The following is a 20974-nucleotide window of genomic DNA, read 5'->3' on the forward strand; positions in this document are numbered from 1 at the left end:
GTGCTTTTCAGCCCTCTTCCCCATCACTGCTGCTGTCTGGCCATATCCCCTCCCCCCCAAAAACACATCTTTGCTTTCTTCCTTTGCCAGACTTTTTCCATCAAACTCCTTTCCTCTTCGGTTTTTACCCTTTTCCCTAGCTGCCCTATTTTCTTTCTGCCACTAGCCACACTGGCAGGCTTCTGCGCTGGCACCAAATATTTCTGAAATTGCAGTGCCAGCCCACTGTCTGCCATCCCACCCTGCCCATTGTTTTCTGGCCTACTGTCATTTCTATAGGTACATGCTTGTGTAAATGGAGCATCCTGCTCTTTGAGGAACTGTGCTAAAAAGCAGTTCCCTGCTCCACTCATCCCTGGTAAGTGTAACCCAACTGGTATGTGCCTATTTTGCTACAAAGAAAAGCTTTCGCTCATTTCTTTGGGTTACACAATGTGACAACAACTTGTATTGCCAACATTTGTCATTTACTACTTCCCTCTACGTGTTTTCTGAATGTGTCTGCTTGCAGACGCAGTCTCTCAGATCAGGAGAATAGAAGAGAATCTGGCACTGTCTCATGCCACTCAGCAATCGCTTCTCTTTCTGTTGAGCGCTAATGACTACCAAAAAGCATAAGGCATCCACACTAAGGGGATCCAGGGACTGGATTCTGCAGGCTACAACTCAAAATACACACAAAAGCAAATACAGGGCTTTGACTTAAAACCTCCCCAAAAGTCACATCCTTTCCTTTCAGAGATGACCACCAGAAACTTCCATGAACGTTTGCCATCTCGGCATGGCGGGTCCCTACCTAACCTTTAGTCTTGATAGCTGGTACGTGAAAACACAACCTTTTACTGCTTACACAGGCTAAAGTTGTGGTCAACACCGTGTCAGCCAACTCCTCGCACTCTAAGGCTAACTATAACACATGCAGCAAACGCTGCTGTGTTCAGCTCTATAACTTGGGCTCCCAAGTCACTTCTTTATCCATCTTCTACTATTTTAAAGCAGGATATACTACGAACAATACTACTTTGCTTTTAAAAAGAGTACGAAACAAAAGCTTAGCTGAAGCACCATAAATTGTCTTGGAGACTAAAGCAAGAAGATAAGCACTACAGTACTTGATTAGGCCTTTTCTCTGCTCAAAGGAGAGATACAGTTCTGAATCAGAGGATGTTCAGCTTGAATGTTACAGTTTAGAGAGAAAATTGAGTAAGTCCATTGTAGAAGTCTGCAGTTATTTACCAGTAGCCATAAATAATCCCTAAACTCTCTACTAGGTCTTTTATTTCCTCCTCACCTATCAAGTGTGCAAATAATGAGTTTGGGGTTTTTTTGCAATCAGCTTTAAGAAAGTTGTTTAAGCTTTAAAGCTGCAATCACCCAAAAAGGAACAAAAGGGAACAGATACACATATTGTTCCAAAGTTCAAATTGGTTTATGTATGAATCAAAGTCAGCTCTCAGATTACATTGAAAATATACGGGACCTTAAGTAAAATCTTTTTAATAGCATTTGGACAATGTTTCCCTTGTCTCTGCCCATAAAACTTTCCTGTAAGGCAAGTGTGTAGATCTCAGTCCTAATTCATTTCTCCCTGAAGCACTACAAACATGATACTATAATTCAATAGTGTAGAGAAAACAGAGAGAGAACCTGGAGTAATTTGGTTCCCGTTAATTTAGTGTAATCTCTACACTATAAGGCAAGTGCTAAGTCTGTAGGTTCAAATTATATTAAACTGATACCGTCTGTTTGGTGGCAACTGGATCTGGGACAAGCGATTTAATAGCATCAAAGCGGTGCCTCCAGCAATTTTGAGGATGCATAGAAGCAAGATTCCATTCTGCCTTTGAACAGTGAGCAACAAATACTCTCGTCTAAAGGAGATGGGGAATCCTTCAGGAAACCATAATCACATCAGCTCCACACTGCAAAATCTAAAAAGAGAACTATATTGGGGAGGGGAAACAATCGAGAGTATGCAAAGTGAAAAGCAAGTAAAATCATGGTGCCAAATCTGTTTCCACACCTCCTCACCACCCCTTTTTAGTTCCGTCAGGCTGCAGCATAGGATATAGCACTCTTAAATGATCATGCCTGCACCACCAATGGTACTGCAAACTCCAGTACTCCCTGGGAAACCAGAACTCAGATTTTCCCATTAAAAAAGCCCAAGCTCCTATATATTGAGCCAAATGAAACTCTCCGTTAGCAATTGGCATCACAGAACCTACGCAAGACAAGGGTGCCAGATACTGTTCAGCAAAATTTACTTTAGGAAAAATCTTTAGGAGGGAGGATGTTGTCAAAAGACATGTTTTCAACAAAAATTTTTATTCAGATATTAAATGCGGTCAGCAATTGACTCGCACTGCTTCCATCCACATCCACATACCTACACTCACACAGGTCACGTCTTGCTTGGGAGAAAACTATAGAGATGCAAAGCCCAGTACGAAGAACCCTAATCTAACTGTAGGCTCTGTAAGGCTGTGATGCTCTGCCAAAGAAAAGCTCCTGCACAATGCAGAGGCAGATGTTGCAGGCAGCATTTACTTGGAGGGCTCCCTATTTCTGCAACTCTCCAACCCTTTAATGTGTGCAAGGACTTGGCTCAGGAACAGCTCCTTTCAGCTTTCCCTGCTGTTACTCTACTCACTCCAGCACACTTCCTCCAGTCCTCTTTTCTGCAGAGCTGCAACTGAGCTTCCCTCTTCCCCTCACTCTGGACTTTTATCAGTGTTCTCCCACATCGTTACCTAATCTTCTGAACTTCTTTCTCCGAAGCAGGAAAATGCTGTGATAAGGAGGTAGATAGTTCTTTCATCTGCTTGTACTCTCAGTTTTACAGTGTCCCTATTCCGACGGCAGTAAGAAAGCACAGATAGGTATACAACAGCTGACAGAATACTTTAAAAGGAAAAAACCCCATCATTTGTAATGTGGCAAGACAAAGGAGAAATGCATCAAAAAACCTGCATGACTTCCTGAAGCAGATCCAAGTTACACTACCATATGAAGAGACTAAATCATAATAGTTACACACTTATAGAATGTGAGATGATAGGATGCTGCAGGAAAGATAATTAGGAGACTGTTAGTTGTAAAGGTATCACAGGGTAATGGTTCCTGCTGCTGGCAGAATACAACCCTCAAAAATATATGTAGTCAAAACGATGCATTATTTCCAATGCAGGAGACACTGATCTCATGGCAGCAATCTATTTTTAATGTTACCTCTAATGTACTAAATGATTCATAAAACAAGACTATTTTCTATGAGAAAGATTTTTCCAGTAACCAGACAATTGACATTAGTATGACTACATTTAAGTATATCTTTATTTTTTTAATCAGTCAAATAGAAACCCCTTAGAGTACAGCCTGCTGACAAATAATCTGGGCAAAGATGGACCTTCTGCCTGAGTATGGTGATAGTTCACCCAGCTATGAATGGTTTTATCCCATGGCAGCGTACTTGGAAGAAGGGCCTAGGGGCAGTAGCTGTGAATGGAATTCCAGGCAGGCATTAGGATCTAGAAAATCCATTGTCACATGCCATCTTCCACAATTTACCAGGTGGTGCCTACTGTGGGAAGCAGCAGAGACAAGAGGAGCGACGTGCAGAATGAAACAGGTGATGCTGGGGACCTGACACCCACACCACACACATTTCAGGGGGGTCACTTCAGAATAGTTTTAGTCTGGTCCTATTGTCTGAATGCCCATTAGCAATCAGAGCACACTGGTTGTGTTCCTTAAGTGTATCTTGCAGTCGCCCAGGAAGTTGAGCTTCAACCAAAAAGATATTCCATTCCTGAGCTCCAAGCCTGCTCAGTGATACAAACCAAAGCACAGGTATAACTTGGAGGTTCACTTCAAAAGCATATTTCTGATTAAAAGCTTTCCAGATGAGTACATCTGGAGGAAAGATTTCTTTTTGGTCCTTATATTTCAGTTTCTCCTCTGTAACATACTGGAGATCTGTTGTTTTCAACCCTTGTGGATTCACAGAACTGCACACATTTCACTGGAGTTGCAAGTCCAGGCTTTTCTTAGACTACACCTTGGCCGAGTGGCCACGGCACACTGAGTAGTCCTGATTTCCTATTCACTCAGACTACAGACTCAGCCAAAGGCTGCAATAGTTTCCTTCCCATGGAAAACTGTGTCCAGGAGCAAACTAGGAGATGACTCTGCATCCTAGATATATCCTGAGCTAAAACGCAACCAAAAGATTTTACAAGACATGTCTAGTGCTCTCACAAGGATGCTTAGATGTAAATTACCGCTACTTGATGGCACCACCTTAAGAATTATTAGCAAACAGTGATACTGTGGTGGAAGAATTGCTGTTATTCTTCTTTCTTTGTTCTGAACAGCATGGATTCAATGCACTTTATCAAACAGGATTGCCTCAGCATGTACCTAGAGGTCACTTTGCACTATGTTGAAGGTGGAGCTCTAATGAACAGTTCATACTTTCTTCATGGCAACTTCTGTGTTGAAATTTCAACTTTTGAAATTTATTAGCTATGATATTCATTATCAAAACTCATCATTTGAAATGAGACATTCACCTATTTATGTTCCTTATATTCTGAGATGTGAAAGAGAAGTGGTAAACATGATCACGTGATAAAACATGATCACATCCTAAAACATGAATAAACTGACAAATTTTTAAACCCAAGCTCATGATTTTTGAACTGCTGGTGTTGGCAATCCTGCATGTTCATTGATTACTGCCTTCTCCAAGGAGAAGAGTAGATACAGGGCAGCGTCACTGTTAGAAGGAGTAAATTTAGCCCAAACACAGCTGTATAGAATGTTCTGAAACATGACTGATAATACCTAAAATTAAGTATAAGTGACTAACAAGTGGGTGCTGGACAAAGAAAGCAAAAGACTTAGGTATTCAAGTCAAGCTATCTGGCCAAAATTGCCCTGTGCATTTCCAATACAATTGTATTTTAGTTGTTAGTACTGAGAAACAGTACATGGGATCTTTCCTCAGCCCATCACAATACCCTGCTATCTCTTGGCTTCATATTATACAAATGTAGGGAACATTTCCTCTAACGCATGTGCAGCAGAGAGTTTGGGGGTTTTTTTGTCTATAAATCTTGCCCTATTGAGGGAAATTTGTTACAATACTGCACTAAGGATGTGGTTGTCTCTGGACTCAAGTCTGTAATTTGCATATGAAAAGGCTGACGAGAAGAAATTAAATACAAGGACAATGCATCATCATCCCAGTACCTACAACATATCTCAAAATAAACTTCTGCTGTAGACTGTTGACTGTTTGAGACAGCAACACTTACAGCCTAGGGAGGGAGCAGGAAGAGTTGAAGGAAGACTTTGGCAGCAATGTGGAAACAGAAAACCTTGCAGATACATTTTACCTCTCAACGTCCAGAGACACTGCTCACTTAATTTGGGAACCTATTTCACTACCTGTATAACACTTAAATGAAAAGTTCAGGAAGAATAAGGTACTGCCATCATGAGATTTCCCTTCTGGTTGTAAAGGAAAAAAATGCGTCAGAGCAGAAAGCCGTCAGACAAACTTGGAGCTATGGTTGTCCCTATCAAAGTTAAGAGCAAGAGGCAAAGTATCCAAATTTCCAGTACAGCATTTCAGAAGTGGGAATTGTTATAAGCCAGAGAGGTAGAGCCTGGGGATTTCAAGATTACTTTCTCAAAAGTAGAATTAATAGGGGTTTTAGGTAATTATTATTTTATCGACAGCCAACATTGATGTCTCAGTTAGATAAAAAATTTACCTTCACTTCTGCAATTCTGAAAATAAAGGGGGGAAAAAAGCAAAGACAACAAAGCTGAAAAGTAGTGAAAGCAATATTTACTGTAGGTTCCTATAAAGCTTTTCATATCTGGACATTGGGGGATAAAAGAACACTTCATTGCTAACCTGGAATAAACTATTGCTTTCACAATTTCCATTCTTCTTTTACACAGGTAACACGTAACTGCAGATAAATGGTCTATAAAAAGCATAACTTATTGCCCCAGAAGTACTATGCAATCGTTAGGCTTTACAGTAATTATATCATCAAGTTTTCACTTCCTTAATTTACCTTCTCAGACAGGTTCTGCCTGAGAACCTGGAAAGAATATTACACATATGTAACAAGAGGTATATACCCCTAAATAAAAGTCAACACCTTGAAAAACATTCCTGATCCCCATCTACTACAGTAAACACAACATCCTTATTGCCAAAATTGCTATTGCTTTTAAGTAACTATGGCTAGCAAGTATTTCACATGTAGAAGTCTTATGTCCAGACAAAAAAGTGCCCATGAAACAACATGGAATTATTTCTAAACACAGAGAAGATATAAATGGCTGCCTTTAATCCCATCTCCCTCAAAAAAAAAAAAAAGGCAAGAATTTTGTTATGAGAAAGATACAATATTAATATAAATTTCACCAAAGTTTTTACGATGTAACTGTATGAATAGTTTTAAAATTAAAAACTGTTTTTATTAATTTTCAGTATTGTTAAGTCTATCAAAGAGAAATCTCTTAGTTGACAATAGCAGTCTATTTCCAAGGTCATCTGTGCTGTATTCAGTACATGTAGGCAATAAAGAACCAATAAATTTAGGTTTTAGAAGTAACTACTACCTTATTCTGCACATAGACTTAATATATTTCTTTCAGTTGGTAATATGATTCAAATGGAACGTGTTTACAATGTCATAACCTCTTGCATTAATAGAGCTTATGCTTGGTGACCATCTTTTAATTTGGGGGTTTGCATATATTATGTATACACACACAGACACACAAAGCAAATATTAAGCAAATCCAATCTAGTACTCTTCAAAAAAAGTCCTGCATAAACAAAACATAGGCGCACATGGCAATTTCATGTTCTAAATCCACCCACACAGTTGTTCTCAGCAATTCAAGAACAGAGCTGCATGGGCATATTCACAGAATTCGAGTTACAGACATCTGTGCTGAAATAATGATCAGCATATGAAGATTCTGTTCATTAAGCAACAGAAAAAGGTCTTGTTTTTTATTTATTTTATCCTCAAAAAGAAAATAAATACACAAAAATCACAACAGCAACAAAATAGCAGAATAAGCTCAAGGTACTCTGCTTCTTTCATTCACTTTCAGAAAGCTATGCATCTTGAAACATAATCTTAGTGCTATTCCAGGAATGAGCCATGATAAACAAACTTGCACATATGAAATCAGTCATCTTAAAAATTTGGAAAAAATTAAATATATTAAACTACAGTGTAGCCTGTAGGATAGTATTGTCCTTAGCTGCTGCCAATACCACACTAGATGAAGATATAAAATCCCTAACAGACCTGTTGTAGAGCTGACGGTCCCCATGAATTATTCATCTCGGTGTCTAAAAGTCAGAGCTCAGCTTAAAGTCCAATGCAGGAAGTCTCTTCCTTCTGGACATTTTGTTTACATTAACTGTACAGAGTTTTATGGTTCACAAAGATGCCCAGTCTTTCTTTGAACCCTGCTAGGTTCCAATTACTTCCTATGGCAGTAAGTTTTACAATCTAATTATCCATTATGTCAGAAAGTCTGATAAGCAAAGCAGTCTTGGCAAAAGTCTAGAGACTAAAGCAAAAGATGGACCAGAAGCCTAAGGCAAAACCAAGTTTGTTTCTTTCTTTAAAGGAAAGACTGCATGCTATTCTGATTTTACTTCCCTTTTCTCATAATGACCCCATGCTCCTGCACTACAGGAACAACAGCAGAAGCTTCATTTGTAATTTTATCCATGTCATCCTCCCATGCACCTCTCTTGCACGGTAAACAATTCCCCACCTTCGATTTTGTGAGCTAAAACAAGAGAGAGAGAGCACCTAGGTTTTGTTTTAACAGCTTGCAGCAGAGAAGTTTCACAGCTAACTTTTAAACATTGTGACTTAAATTGATTAACTAAAAAAAGGGGATAAAGCTGTACATTTTTCACAGCGTCCTTGGAGCTCCAGGGCACAAACCTTTTTGCAACTTTCAGTCAATATTAAATGACTTTTCAAGAACTTCAATCAAGAGCATCAATGGAGCAAGAAGTAGTTATACAATGGCGTTATCTCCCTGCCTGACCTGCCACAAAACCTGTGCTCCTCTGGGATTATAGCATGTATTAATATTGGGGAAAAAAAGGTAGAAGAGCAAGATATAAAACAAACACAGTAAGTGAGCTTGCCAGGAACACCTATTTCTTCTGGCAAATGCTGAAATAGCTGGACAGGAGTTATAGTGCATTTGCAGACAGATATACACAGGGAAGGTTCCAGAGTAGTTATAATACAAGCCAGATCCCATGGATTTCAGTAGGTCAGAACTGCTACCACAGAAGCCTAGCCATGATCCACAGCATCCCACTCTAAAAGAATATGTATACCCCATCTTCAGGGTCTTTTGCTCCATTACAGGCAGATTTGAAATCAAACATAACTTCTATTTTAGTTTTCTCAGAAATAAGTAGAATCCTGATCAGCAAATTCTTTTCTACCATAAATTATGCAGCACATGTTCCAGTTCATTAATGCTGCCTAGTCTTGAAAGCTACAGGGATTTCACAATTCTTCCTGTAACATTTACAAAATATTTCCATAAATTTCCTACTTACTGAGCAAATAACATATCCTCTCCAGTTAATGTTCCTACCACAGAGTCAGAACATCAACTCAGGGTATCACGTATGGAGCATCCAGCTGGTTCTCTCCATGAGAGGACAGCAGAGACGGAGTTTGTGGAACTGAAGTCTCACCATGAAAAAAACCTGACTCCAGGTCAACAGGCACAGGTAAGAACCAGAGCAGCAAGGACTTATGCTTCTGATGACAGCCCTACTATCAGAAGTAAATAGACACACAGGGCTCACAGGGTCTTTCCTTGTTACTGAGCAGCCATTACCCTGTATAGAACATGTCTGTTCAGAAGGGGATAAATCCAAGAAGACTCAAGTCTCCATTTTGCTGCCACCAAAATCAAATTCTAAAAACTAAGGCGGCGTTACACGGGTGAGTTAAGAAATCATATCATACATATTTTTATATGGGTATTTTACTTTCTAAAACATCTCCTATGAATAGATCTTCCTCCAGTTTATAAGCAAAGTATATTTTAATAGTTTTCACTCAGTGCATGACCACAAATATTTTTATAGCAAGCCTATCTGCAAAACTGTATATAGGACTCCTAATAAGCAATACTCTAACTGGTGCAGGTTGCTAATGATTAAACATTACCAACAAATAATCCTTTTTTAATCAAGCTTCAGTATGTTTAATCTTAACCAACAGTAGGCAATTCACAGGGTCAGCTCAAATTATGAATTTGCACTGTCAGACTCTGATAACAGCAGGATGCTCTGGATTACTAACATCTCAGTTGGCAACCGTCTATAGCCCAAGGCATGCACAGAAGCCAAATGACCACTCAACGCCCACAGGCCCTTTAGCCGTAAGCATGGCAAAACCCTAGCATGTCGCACTTTCAGCCTCCGGGCTGCTGGACTTTAATCAGGAAGATTAAATTCACAACAGAAGCAGCATCATATCACATTCCCCAAGTTCACAGTGCTGATTTCATTTAACGAAAGCCTTATTTTATGAAACAAATTAGAGGTTTCAGATGCTTTCAAAAGATGGTGGGAGAGAAGGGAATCACTTGACGGAGTGGAGACACAGCGATTAAGCACCACAAAACAAAACCTCTGCTGTCGCTTCTTAATTTCTATCAGAAAGCAAACACTTCAAGCCGCCACGGCTGCCCCAAAGTCTAACACCCCGACCTCGGCAGCGGGAAGCGCACACAGCCCGGGCAACCGAGACTGCCTCAGCCGGCGGCAAGGCGGCGGCCTGAGGGACGGCCGGAGCCGCCGGCCCCCAAGAGGGGCAGATCGGGCTGGGCCGCCGTGGGGTGACCACCACGCACACGAGCCTTTTTTCACCCGTGCGCACTCGCATTACTCTTCTTCTTCTTCTTCTTCTCCTTTTTCTTCTTCTTCTCCTCCTCCTGCAGCACCCTGGGGCCGCAACACCACCCTCAGAGCCCGGCAGGCACCGCCGCCAACCCCCACTCCCTCCCTCCGCCGCCACCGCCGCCCCGACTCCTCCCCTCCCCCGCCCTCGGCGGGGGCGGGGCCTCGCCTGCCGCTTGCGCTGATTGGTTGACGGCAACCCCGCCCCTGCCCTCCACCTGCATCCCGCCACCGTTGCCCTTCGGAGGGGTAGTGGTGCGCACGCGCACTGCAACTCGGCCGGTTAGGGGGCCAGCTTGCTGCCTGATTGGAAGTTGCCGCTTTGAGAGCGGCAGGCAGGCCTCAGAGGCAGAGAGGCGCTCCCAACGCTTGAGAAACGACTTGTGTCTTTCACCAAATTATTTTTTTTTTACCCCTCTCCTTTGGCGGCCTCCCTAGGCTCAGCGCTCGCAGGCATTCGTGGCGGGGGCCCGCGACTTAGCGGGCCTTGGCAGGGTAAGGCGTCGCAGCGAGCCGGCTGCGGTCCTTCCGCGTGAGCCGTCGCCGCCGCTGCAACCGGTGGGCCGTTGGGAGGGCGCGTGCCGGTGGCCCCCAGAGCCATGTACTACAAGTTCAGCGGCGTCACGCAGCGGCTGGTCGAGGCCGCCGCCTCCGCCGCCTACAACCCCCAGGTAACGGGGCCGCCGCCACCCTCCTCCTGGGTGCCCTCGCGGCGGTGACCTTCGCCGTCCTCCTCCTTGTGCGGCGCCGTTCGCTCCCCGGGGCTCTGGCCGCCGGGGGAGACCCAGCCGGAGGAGGCGGCAGGGCTGGGGCCCAGCCCCGCGCAGTGGTGGCGGGCGGAAGGGTGTTGCGGGGAGCTGGAGCTGGCGGGCGAGTGCATGCTGCCGGGCGGAGGGCGCTTGGCGGCTGCTGTGGTGATGGTCTCGCCGGCCGGGGCCTTCGGGACCTGGCGGGCGTTTGTTTCGCTGGGGAGGGATCTTCCGCTCCCCCCTCGCCCCCCCCCCCCCCCCCCCCCCCGTGGCGCTAGCGTACGCGGCCTGTCGTGTGACCTTGGGCAAGTCTTCGTGCTGCCCTGCACCTCTTCGTTCAGTTTGGGCATGCGTTGGATGTTCTACCAAGAAATTAACACCCTTTCACCGTTTAGGGCTGCTCCTGAGCTAGAACCGTGGCTTTTTTGAAGTCGCAGTTGGCAAATCTGAACAGCACTGTAGCTAGTCCCACTCTGTTGTCTGTGCATGCAGAAAAACTAATTACTGACAGCATTAAAATCCTTATTTGAGAGGAAACACATCTATTGAAGTTTGTTTAAAGCAAAATGAAACCCAGCTTTTTCTCTGTATGATGCTGATGTATTTACTAAGTGTATAGAGGTTAAAGATTACATTAAATAAGCTTATACTTTCCATACTTTATAGTTAAAAGTACACGGTTAATTCTGCAGGAGTGGAGGGGAGCTGAGGGAGGAGAGGATGGATCCTGATTATATCAACCATTTCAAGACATTGAAGAGTTGCATGTTGGTGAAAAAAAAAATCATGGAACTTGTTTCCTTTTATGTACATCAACATAGATTCTTAAGTAACTGGGAGGACTTGTGATTCTGTCATGGGGCAAATGCAGTATGGTTGCTATACCATGTTCAAGTTTCTGAGTGAACTTTGAAAAACTTAAGTTCTTGCAGTTTAGTAATTAAAAAAAAATAATCCCAAAACCTAGAGGTTAAAGATTGGAAGAATGATTTTTAAAAAGTCAACCTTCCAAAGAACTGCCTCCAGAGAACAAACATATCTGATATGATTAAGTTATTAAGAGAAAAAAAAAAGTAGATACATGTGTACGCACAGATGTGAAATAAAAGTTATAGTTTGTCTTTTTCCTGATAAACTCATTAATGAAAGGCAACAAAGACACTACATTCTTGTAGACTAATGTGTATTGTGATACACAAATAACTCCATTTCATTCTTTCTTAGCCTAATTCTGTTAGCAACCTATTTTACACTTCTGCTTTCCTGGGTATCCTTGACTATGCAAGTTTTACTTGGAAAATCCAGTCACCTTCTACAAGCAAGAATATTGTATTAAGCTTCTTTAAAATCTCAAATTGTTTGAAGGGGCCAAGACCAACTACAAAGCTTTAAATTTTGAATTTTTTTTAAGTTAAGATGTTATAGCTTAGGTGGATAGACAATTAGAAAGATGAAGAGAACTGGATAATCAGGCTTAGCACAGTGGTTAATGCATTATAGTCTGCCAGGATGCTCATAACAAGTGAAATACTGCAGGTTACTGCAGGACTTCATCGGTTACCTGGAGCAGGCAATAGAGTGCATTCTTGTAAAGTTTACAGAAGACATCACGGCAGTGGCTCCAAAATGTTTGAAGAGCTGCTGTTCTGAAGGACCTATCTTGAATAGAGAAATGAGCTGAGAGGAACACTGTGAATTTCCATGGGGAAAAAAGGCACAGTTATGCATGCGGGAAGGAAGAGCCCCTGGCAGGGATACAAGCTGGGAACTGACAGGCTGGTGGGAGCAGCTCTGTGGTAGATACCCCAGACAGCAAGCTGGTTGTGAGCCAGCACAGTGATGATTTCTCTCTACTCAGTGCTCATTGAATTGCATCTAGGTACTGCATCCAGTTGTGGGCCCCCCAGTGTGGGAATGTTCTTGATCAACCAGAGCAAGTTCAACAGAGGTCACCAAGATGGCTGGGGTTGGGGGGGCGCACTTGCATTGTGAGGACACAATGGGAAAATGAGGCTTGTTCTACCTGGAGAAGAGAAAGTGTATGGGGAGGGGTCGTGTGCAGACCTAAGACCAGCCAGTCAGCACCTACAGGGAGGTTATCAAGATGATGAAGTTAGACTGTGCACGATGGTGCATGGTGGGAGGGGAGAAGACAGTAAGCATAAGCTGGAACAGGGGAGGTTCAAACTGGTTATAAGAAAATACATTTTTATGGTGAGAACAGTCAGGCGGTGGAGCAGGTGCCCAGGGAGGTTGTGCAGTCTCCATCCTTGGAGGCTTTAAAGGCCAGACCAGACAAAATCCACAGCAACCTGGTTTCACCTCAGTTTGGACTAAAGAGCGCGAAACAGCCCATCCATCCTGAATTAGTCTGTGATCTTAAGTAAATATTGAGGTACCATTGACTTTCTGATATGGTAACTTCTACCCCAAGAAGATTTTTATCCTCCTCTTCCCCCATCGTTCTTTGGAAGTCTTTCTGGGTAGCTACTGGAGGGTGGGGATGCAGGACACAGGGAAGACATGGGAATAAATAGAATGTTCTAGTCTAAAAGTATGTGTGTTCATTAAGAGTATGTTCAACTGGCACATGTGCTAGAAAACACTCTTGTCACTATTCCAGTGTTTGGGTCACTTCTTGCCTCTTCTACACAAGGTTATACTCAAAGATACTTCATCTGTATAGAGGAAAACAAAAGCTAGAGTTACCACTGGGGTTACTTTTGGGGCTTCATGCCCAAGCCTCCTTTCTGGAAGAATATAGTTTAGAACACTATGTATTAGTCTCTAGCTATATTGTGACTATTTTTCTGCAAATAATGGATCCTTTTTAAGATCCTAAGAGAAAAGCCACATCACAGAAATACAGAAAGCTCTGATAATCACCTGGAGTAATGTTGTCCGAAAGACAACGCTCTTGGCTTCTGGAGCCCAGGTTGTGGAGTATTGCTTACTTTTCTGCTCAGCAGGCTCCATTACATAGTAACAAATCATTCCCCTTTAAGTACATCTTTCTTTTTAGGGATTAAAAAGGCAGAAGTAAGATCAGAGAAGAACACAGAATTCTCTGTTATCCCACATTCTGTTCTGTTAATGAATATTAGGTATGTCTGAGTATCATTGCACTAGATGCAGAAAGACATGATGAATTCTGAATTATTGACATCTTCTAGATTAAAATGCTATAGTGTCATATATCAAAATTGATTTGTAAAGGGTCTATGCAAAATTAGCTTCACATATAGGTAACACTGCAGACAGAAAAAAAAAGTCTAGATACATCTCACTTTTTTACTCTGCAAGGCAGGAAGGAGAATGTCCAAGGAATAGAAATACTTTTCCTTTAGAACATTATAGTGATTTCTTTTTAGGTCGTCATTGGGCATTGTATTTCATTTCAGTGTCATCACTGAAATACCAAAACCTATTTTTTTGAGAAAATACAGTTGAGAAGATGAGATTGTATCTCAACAGGAGCATTTTACAAATATTGTCTCGCTTTATAATTGTGGGTTTTTTCATATTGATGAAAGTAACACTATCTTCCGTATCTGGCTCACCGTTCACACAGCTTATTCCTCAACTGTGGCACACAAACATGCTATGCAATAGAATAGCTACATTTTTTACATTTTTAAAAGTTATTTTCAGTCCCACTTTACAATGTTCTTAGGCCAGCTTTTTGGTAGAATTTTTATTTATTTTTTTAGTTTGACTCAACTCCCAGGTCACACAGTCAGAAGTGTCAGTCTGATAAATTTGTTTGCAATAAATAGAGATTAAAATATGAAAGGAATCATGTGAGTAAGTAAGTGTTAAGTCCTAACCAAAGTAAGTTTTTTCCTATTGATTTCATTGTTGTATTTAATAAAACCGTAGCTCAGCATGTAAAATGGTTTGCTTTTCATGCTTCATTTATTTTGATATTTCAGGAAAAATGAAGACATCCTGCAGTTCAAATCCTGCTTGGTCAAATATACAGTATAATATTTCACTCTATTCTGTACTGTTACATTCTGATGCTTCCCAATGGAGTATTGTTCTGATGTAGGTTTTAAGCTTATTGTGGGCTTTTAAAATACCAGTCAAAATGTATTTCAGAAATTCTTCTGCTGACAGCAACATAACTAACATCTTATATTAACAAAAAAAAGATAATCTTAGTTTGAAACCTGTATTGTTCTTTCCGTCTCAGTCTTAGCATTCTTAAAAGATTTAATTTTGTATTTAACGAAGTTATGTAAAGTAGTATGAACAATTTAGCCTGTTTGAATAAACAGGAACTTTCTCAGCTAGTGCTGGTGAGGAGTCAAATAGGTTAAAAACTGCTTATATTTAGGAGGATAATGACTGCCATAACCATTACAAATACAATAAAAACTATTAATTCAGAGTTGCCTTATGTTTTAAGTACAGATAGAGATACCAGTCTCAAATGCCATCAGGTGAAGACAACTATATAAACTTTTCCTAGTTCAAGACTGACTGTGATCCTAGTAGAAATTTAGTCATACTATCCTATCTTCACTTGATGCGACTTATTTTGCTTGTAGCTATTTAAAACCCCCACAAACCACAGATCTTTTGATTTTATCTGTTATGAATTCATAGAATGTTTTGGGTTGGAAGGGACCTTAAAGATAATTGAGTTCCATCCCCTCTGCCATGGGTGGGGACACCTCCCACTAGAGCAGGTTGCTCAAAGCCTCATCCAGCCTGGCCTTGAACACCTCCAGGGATAGGGCATCCATAGCTTCTCTGGGCAACCTGTTCCAGTGTCTCACCACCCTCACAGTAAAGAATTTCTTTGTAATATCTAGTCTAAACCTCCCCTCTTTCATTTTAAAACTGTTACCCCTTGTTCTATCACTACATTCACTGATAAAGAGTTCCTCCCCATCTTTCCTGTAGGCCCCCTTTAGGTACTGGAAGGCTGCTGTAAACTCTCCCCAGAGCCTTCTCTTCTCCAGGGTGAACAACCCCAACTCTCTCAGCCTTAAGAGTTCATTGGAATTGCTTGGAGTTCACTGAGAAACTATAATGGCTAACCTTTTATTCTGTAGATGATACTTAAAATGTACACAAAGCCACTTTTACATAAGTGTGTCATCCCAATACAAACAAACCTTCAAGTGTTCCTACCTAAAAGCATCCTTGTGTTAGTGTTAACAAATATCTTTTACCTCATACAGTGAAGTATCTTCTACTACGAAGGACCTGGTATTTATGTTAGAAGTGTCTAGGTTCAGCAAGTTAATAAAAGTTACTTCATTGCATGTTCTGAAATAATAATTCTCAGCTTAACTTTCTTTCTCGATTCCCCTTTTCATTTTGGTCCTTACCTCAGTTTTCTTTACTTTCTCATTCTCTGATCTGTTTGAGCAATTCCCCTAACATTTAAAAACTTGTTTGGTGCTCTCTCCATTAAATTGTGCTCCAAATCTTTAACTGTTTTGTAAATCTAGCTTGGGAATTCATGCTAGCAAGGCATAAGGTTGTTTTAACTTTGAGCATGTTGGCCAATGAACAGATAGATTGGGTCCTAAGACCTTCAGGCCTCCAACAGGAAAACAAACACACTTTACAGAGAGGTAGGCAGAAAATTTTGTTTGGTTTGGATGTTACATGTCCTGAGCTTTCATTGAGGACTTCAGCATATCACAAAGTCATGGCTGTAGCATAGTGATTTTTCTGCGCAAGTACATGTACTGTATTTTGTCCAAGAATTGGAACAAATTCCTTTTAACATGATTAGAAATCTAAGATTAACACCTTACTATTAGAAGAGAAAATATCAGTGTGAAACATTTTCTTATGAAGCACATGTCAAATGCGTAGAGGCATTCATTCCTCAGTACTGTCCTGAGTGTAGTGATGCAATGATGTTACTAAATAAACCTGCAGTTTTAGTCATGTTAAATACAAGTGGCAATTAAGGGTCATTTAAGATACCTTAATCACTTGCTTAAAAAATGACATGGTGAAATTCTTATGTGTAATACTGAGGATCCCTCTTCAGCCACACTAAGCTTAGCAAACAGCTGGATGTGAGATAAAGCACTTCCCACTTTCTCTCAATAAACAAAAATACCCATTTGGAACAGCCACACAGTTACACTAATTTAACTGAGCTTGGTTGGAGCGGACCACAAGATTCACATTTCATGGATGGAATTCAAGTGGAATTTCATGTTGGGGAGAGGGACCCTAATTAGTGCAATATCTGCGTTAGGCAAACTGAACCATCTCTTCTGCAGCAAGTTCTGTTGTACTCTTCCCTGAAGCCAATGAGTCATGTCAATGATTTTTACTTAAATTGCTATGTGATGTTCTTAACTGATGCCATGCTGCTTTGGTAGTCATTTACAACGGTACACTGATGATTATATGAGTTTTCTGAAATGTTTTCCTTTGATTTCATGATGCAGTTAGGTTTAAATCTCCCATTACTCTCACAGAAGGGAGATCTGAACAGGAATGTATTTCTAAAGCCTGAAAAAGTATGCGATAACTTGCAGTTGTTAACACGACTGATTTCCCTATTCTAATAGTAATTCATACAGTGTGTCTTGCATCCAGGTGGTATCCTGTAGAGGCAGGAGTTTCAGTGCTAATAACAAGTGATATGGGTTGCTAATTACATTTTTAAGCCCCCTATCTGTGAGTTTGAAAACGATGAAAGAAGTATCTTTATCATGGAACTGTCTGAAGTACTTTGCAGCTTACTCCAGTTCTCAGTATTTACAGTTTTATACACTGCAGAGAGCTCATGAAATAAAGTGGACATGATCACAACAAGCAGGAATTGCTATCATCTAGTAACTGTTGAAGTCATTTCAGAGACTGCTCCTGAAAAAGTTAGCTCCCGCTTGCAACATTCAGGAGAGTTCATTGAAGTCTCCTCACTCTGACCCCAAGCATCAGGGATTTCTTGCTTCTAATCCTACTGCTTAGGTAGAGCCCTAGATAGCCTGACTACGTGTGAAAAACAAGCAGCAATTTGGAACAAGTACCAGCACAGAAAAACTTATGATAGCTATCAGTTTATGTTGTGAAGAAATCAGAAGGGAGGCTTCTGTTAGCCTTGCTAAGCCCTGACCCAAAGTTGTAGCTGAAAAATGAGTGGGCCAACAATGTGTCTGGAGCTCATTGTCACAGGTCTTCATACCAGATAAATATACTTTGTAATGTATCCATGCAATGACTGGCAGTGCGCCTGCCTGACTTGACAGTTGGTACATTTGCAAGTGTTATATACCTTGATATTTTAATCTTTATTTATGCAGGGACTCAAACCAATAGTTTCCACTGAATCCCCACCTCTGAGTTTTGGGACAACAAGTAAACTTGCTTCAGATTTACCAGCAACTGATTCTTTCTTGGGTAAAAACAAGGTGCCAGACCTACAGAAACTTTTTCAGGTAACGACAACTTTGAGAGTAACGTAAAGAAAACTGAAGAGCGGGACATATCTTTCCTTATTTTAATGTGGCTAACTACTTTTGTCGTTCTACAGTACCAAAATTTTGTAAAGTCTAGTTAGGAAAGTGTTGAGTACAGTATAACCTGTACATTTTACTATACAAGGTATGTATGCCCTGTATAGGAGATAAATATATAAAGTAGAAAGTCTAGTATATTGTCTATCTTTTCACTAGCTTCAAAAGATGCTTATTGTATTATTTGGCTATTGGAAGCACTTGGGAATCCAAGCATATGCTGCAAAGCAGATCTGGAGGAGCAAAGCAGATCATTACTGTTTTGTATATAATAATTTGAATATTACTGAAGCTGTTTATAATGCAGTATAAGAAGAGCACAGTAAAGTTTTCAAAGACAGTTTGTTAGCTACGCAATTTCTAAGCATACTGGGACTTTTCATAAAACAAATCAGTTAAGCTTTTTTTAAAATCAAGAACGTGCATTATATGATGTACCCTTTTCTCTCTTACATGCTACTTGCATTTGGAATGTGTCAGTCTGACTTGGTGAATAAACTTTTATACATATCTTTTCACATTCTTTTGTTAGTGACACTTTTCCCATCCAGGTCCTCTTTAGAAATATTTCAAGATATATTCTTTCTGCCTGCACTTAACAGCTTTGGCTAATAAAATTAACTTGCCTTTGTGTTTGTCTTGTTAAATGAAAAATGCAGAATACTCTTGATTATAGATAGCCTGTTTGCCAGGAGGTTTTCCTCATGGAAGTCTCTTAATTTACCTGAGGTAGCTTGTCCCTTGTGGCCTTGGTATGGCTGTTCATTTCTTTTTTTTGTGTGCTTTCTTTTTAAACTCTTCCTACAGAAAGCAGATGGGCTGCCAGTACACCTGAAACGAGGAGTTCCAGATAAGCTGCTTTATCGGACCACTATGGCTCTAACAATAGGCGGGACTATCTACTGTCTAATAGCACTGTACATGGCCTCACAACCAAGAAACCAAAAGTAAATGAACCACAACTCATGGGACTCGTGACACTTCTCTGAAGGACCTCCTGCATGTATCTTTCTGCACTTGCTTTAATTCTGTGATCATGTAGGATTCATGATTCAGATAAAATTTCTTGGAGAAAATGTTTTTAACTCGGTTGCCTTATGTGTTCTAGAAGTCAATATAAACAGACTTAAAAACATCATTTTAACATATGGTTATAGCTTTGCATTTGTTGTCTTGCAGGAGTGTGTGAACAGTTGGAGAAAGTTAAGCTTTTCCTTCCTTCCCTCCCCCAACTTAAACAATGTTAGAGACGGGGCAAGACAAATACTTAGTGGACTATGCTCCACATTCCTTAGTGGGAGGATGCTGCTGATTTCCAAAACAGTATAAGCAAATAATTTCATTATTTTAACATACTAGGAACCTGTTTCTGTCATACACAGCTCATTTTACATTAGTGGGTGGCAGCGGAACTTTTCCAGATGCTGGTATATTATTAAGTATTTGTACCTCTGGTGGTAGGACAAGGGGCTTATCTCCTTGAGTATTTAAAGTGGATTTATTCCATAATGCTAGCATCACTGAATGCAGCAGAGTGCACCAGTATTGTAGCATGTATTATACCAGTTTTTGGACTTTGATTTGTCAAACTGTCTTATTGTGCAATAAAGTTAACTACATGAATAATAAACCAGGCAAGTCTTGAAAGTCTCAGACCACTTCATCTGGCCTGGTAGTGAAATAAACATATTGGTACACCCTTATTTAAGTCCAACTTGTAGATCTCAAACCAGACAATTCAGCTACCTTACTATAATCTTTTTGAGATTATAATCCTCTTAAAATGCCCTCTCAGAACTCATTGGGTGTTTAACTGTAATTTTTGTAAAACGGGTCACTGTCACAGCTCCGCTGCATATTATTTTCAGTGCACACACATACCTATTTATGTACACATATACACACACATTTCCTTTGCTCTGTGGGTGGAAGAGAGAGAAGCCAATAAAACCTTTTATTCATTCTTTTTCCCTTGTAATATCATAGCCTTGAACTGCAAGTTTCATACAAGTTTTCACAAAAAGCATCCTCTAATTTGATAGATCCTTCTCTGTCTATGAACATCAAGTATTCACTCTTGGTCACCCAGGCTCTGGGTAAGCATGGCTTCACTGGCCTCTCTAAAGACCCATCTCTCCTGAACTGTGCAGAAATCACCTTTCATGTAAATAAGGAAAACATTTGATAAAGGAACCTGAAATTCCCATTTTTTCAATCTTTTACTAGAAACATTCTGATTTTTTTTCCAGTCAAGTGATATCAAAGCCTTATTACTGTTCCAAAGGAGAAAAAATAGCTGCTTGTACTGTGATTTCAGGTTTCAGTCAATGTTGGTATTTCAGGATGGGAGTGATTAAGTCACCAAAAAAGTAATTTGTAAGGACAGCAAGACTCAAAGAATAGCAGAGAATTACCAAGTTCTCGAGGAACTGACAGCTCTGTGGCCTCTACTGATGAAATATGTTATCCTCAGTAGCCCATGCTTCCATGGGACTAAGAATCTTGTGCTGTAGGCTGTTAAATCCTATTAAAAAAAAAAACACCACCAAAAAGACAAAACAGAAAACTCCACACACACAAAAAAAAAAAAAAAAAAAGGAAAGGAAAAGAGAGAGAAAATGGCGTGGCAGGTTATTGTTTATCTTCCCTGCATATCATATATTAAGCACTACCTACAAGAATTTTCTAAGAAAGGATACCTTGCACACAAACTTGACAGGTAGATTTTC

At 40.6% G+C, this 20974-nt stretch overlaps 1 protein-coding gene across 3 annotated transcripts; it reads left to right on the forward strand.

The window, feature by feature from the left end:
* Positions 1 to 10596: 10596 nt before the first annotated feature.
* Positions 10597 to 20768, forward strand: COX7A2L (cytochrome c oxidase subunit 7A2 like). 3 transcript variants are annotated; one of them, XM_074167930.1, is made up of 4 exons: positions 10597 to 10668; positions 18033 to 18167; positions 18726 to 18734; positions 19053 to 20768. In XM_074167930.1, the coding sequence occupies exons 1-4, from the start codon at positions 10597 to 10599 to the stop codon at positions 19194 to 19196; spliced, it is 360 nt and encodes a 119-aa protein (XP_074024031.1). In that variant the 3' UTR covers positions 19197 to 20768. The 3 variants fall into 3 exon arrangements, with proteins under 3 accessions (XP_074024031.1, XP_074024032.1, XP_074024033.1); XM_074167931.1 differs by lacking the exon at positions 18726 to 18734; XM_074167932.1 differs by lacking the exons at positions 18033 to 18167; positions 18726 to 18734.
* Positions 20769 to 20974: the final 206 nt, after the last annotated feature.

The sequence above is a fragment of the Numenius arquata genome, chromosome 2 (genome assembly GCF_964106895.1).
Source record: "Numenius arquata chromosome 2, bNumArq3.hap1.1, whole genome shotgun sequence".
Lineage (NCBI taxonomy): Eukaryota > Metazoa > Chordata > Aves > Charadriiformes > Scolopacidae > Numenius > Numenius arquata.

Bases quoted from the DNA above. Each gene is read 5' to 3' on its own strand.
- COX7A2L (XM_074167930.1), top strand. From the start codon at position 10,597: ATGTACTACAAGTTCAGCGGCGTCACGCAGCGGCTGGTCGAGGCCGCC. The intron at 10,669-18,032 runs GTAACGGGGCCG...TTATTTATGCAG, and splicing joins CCGCCGCCTACAACCCCCAG to GGACTCAAACCAATAGTTTC.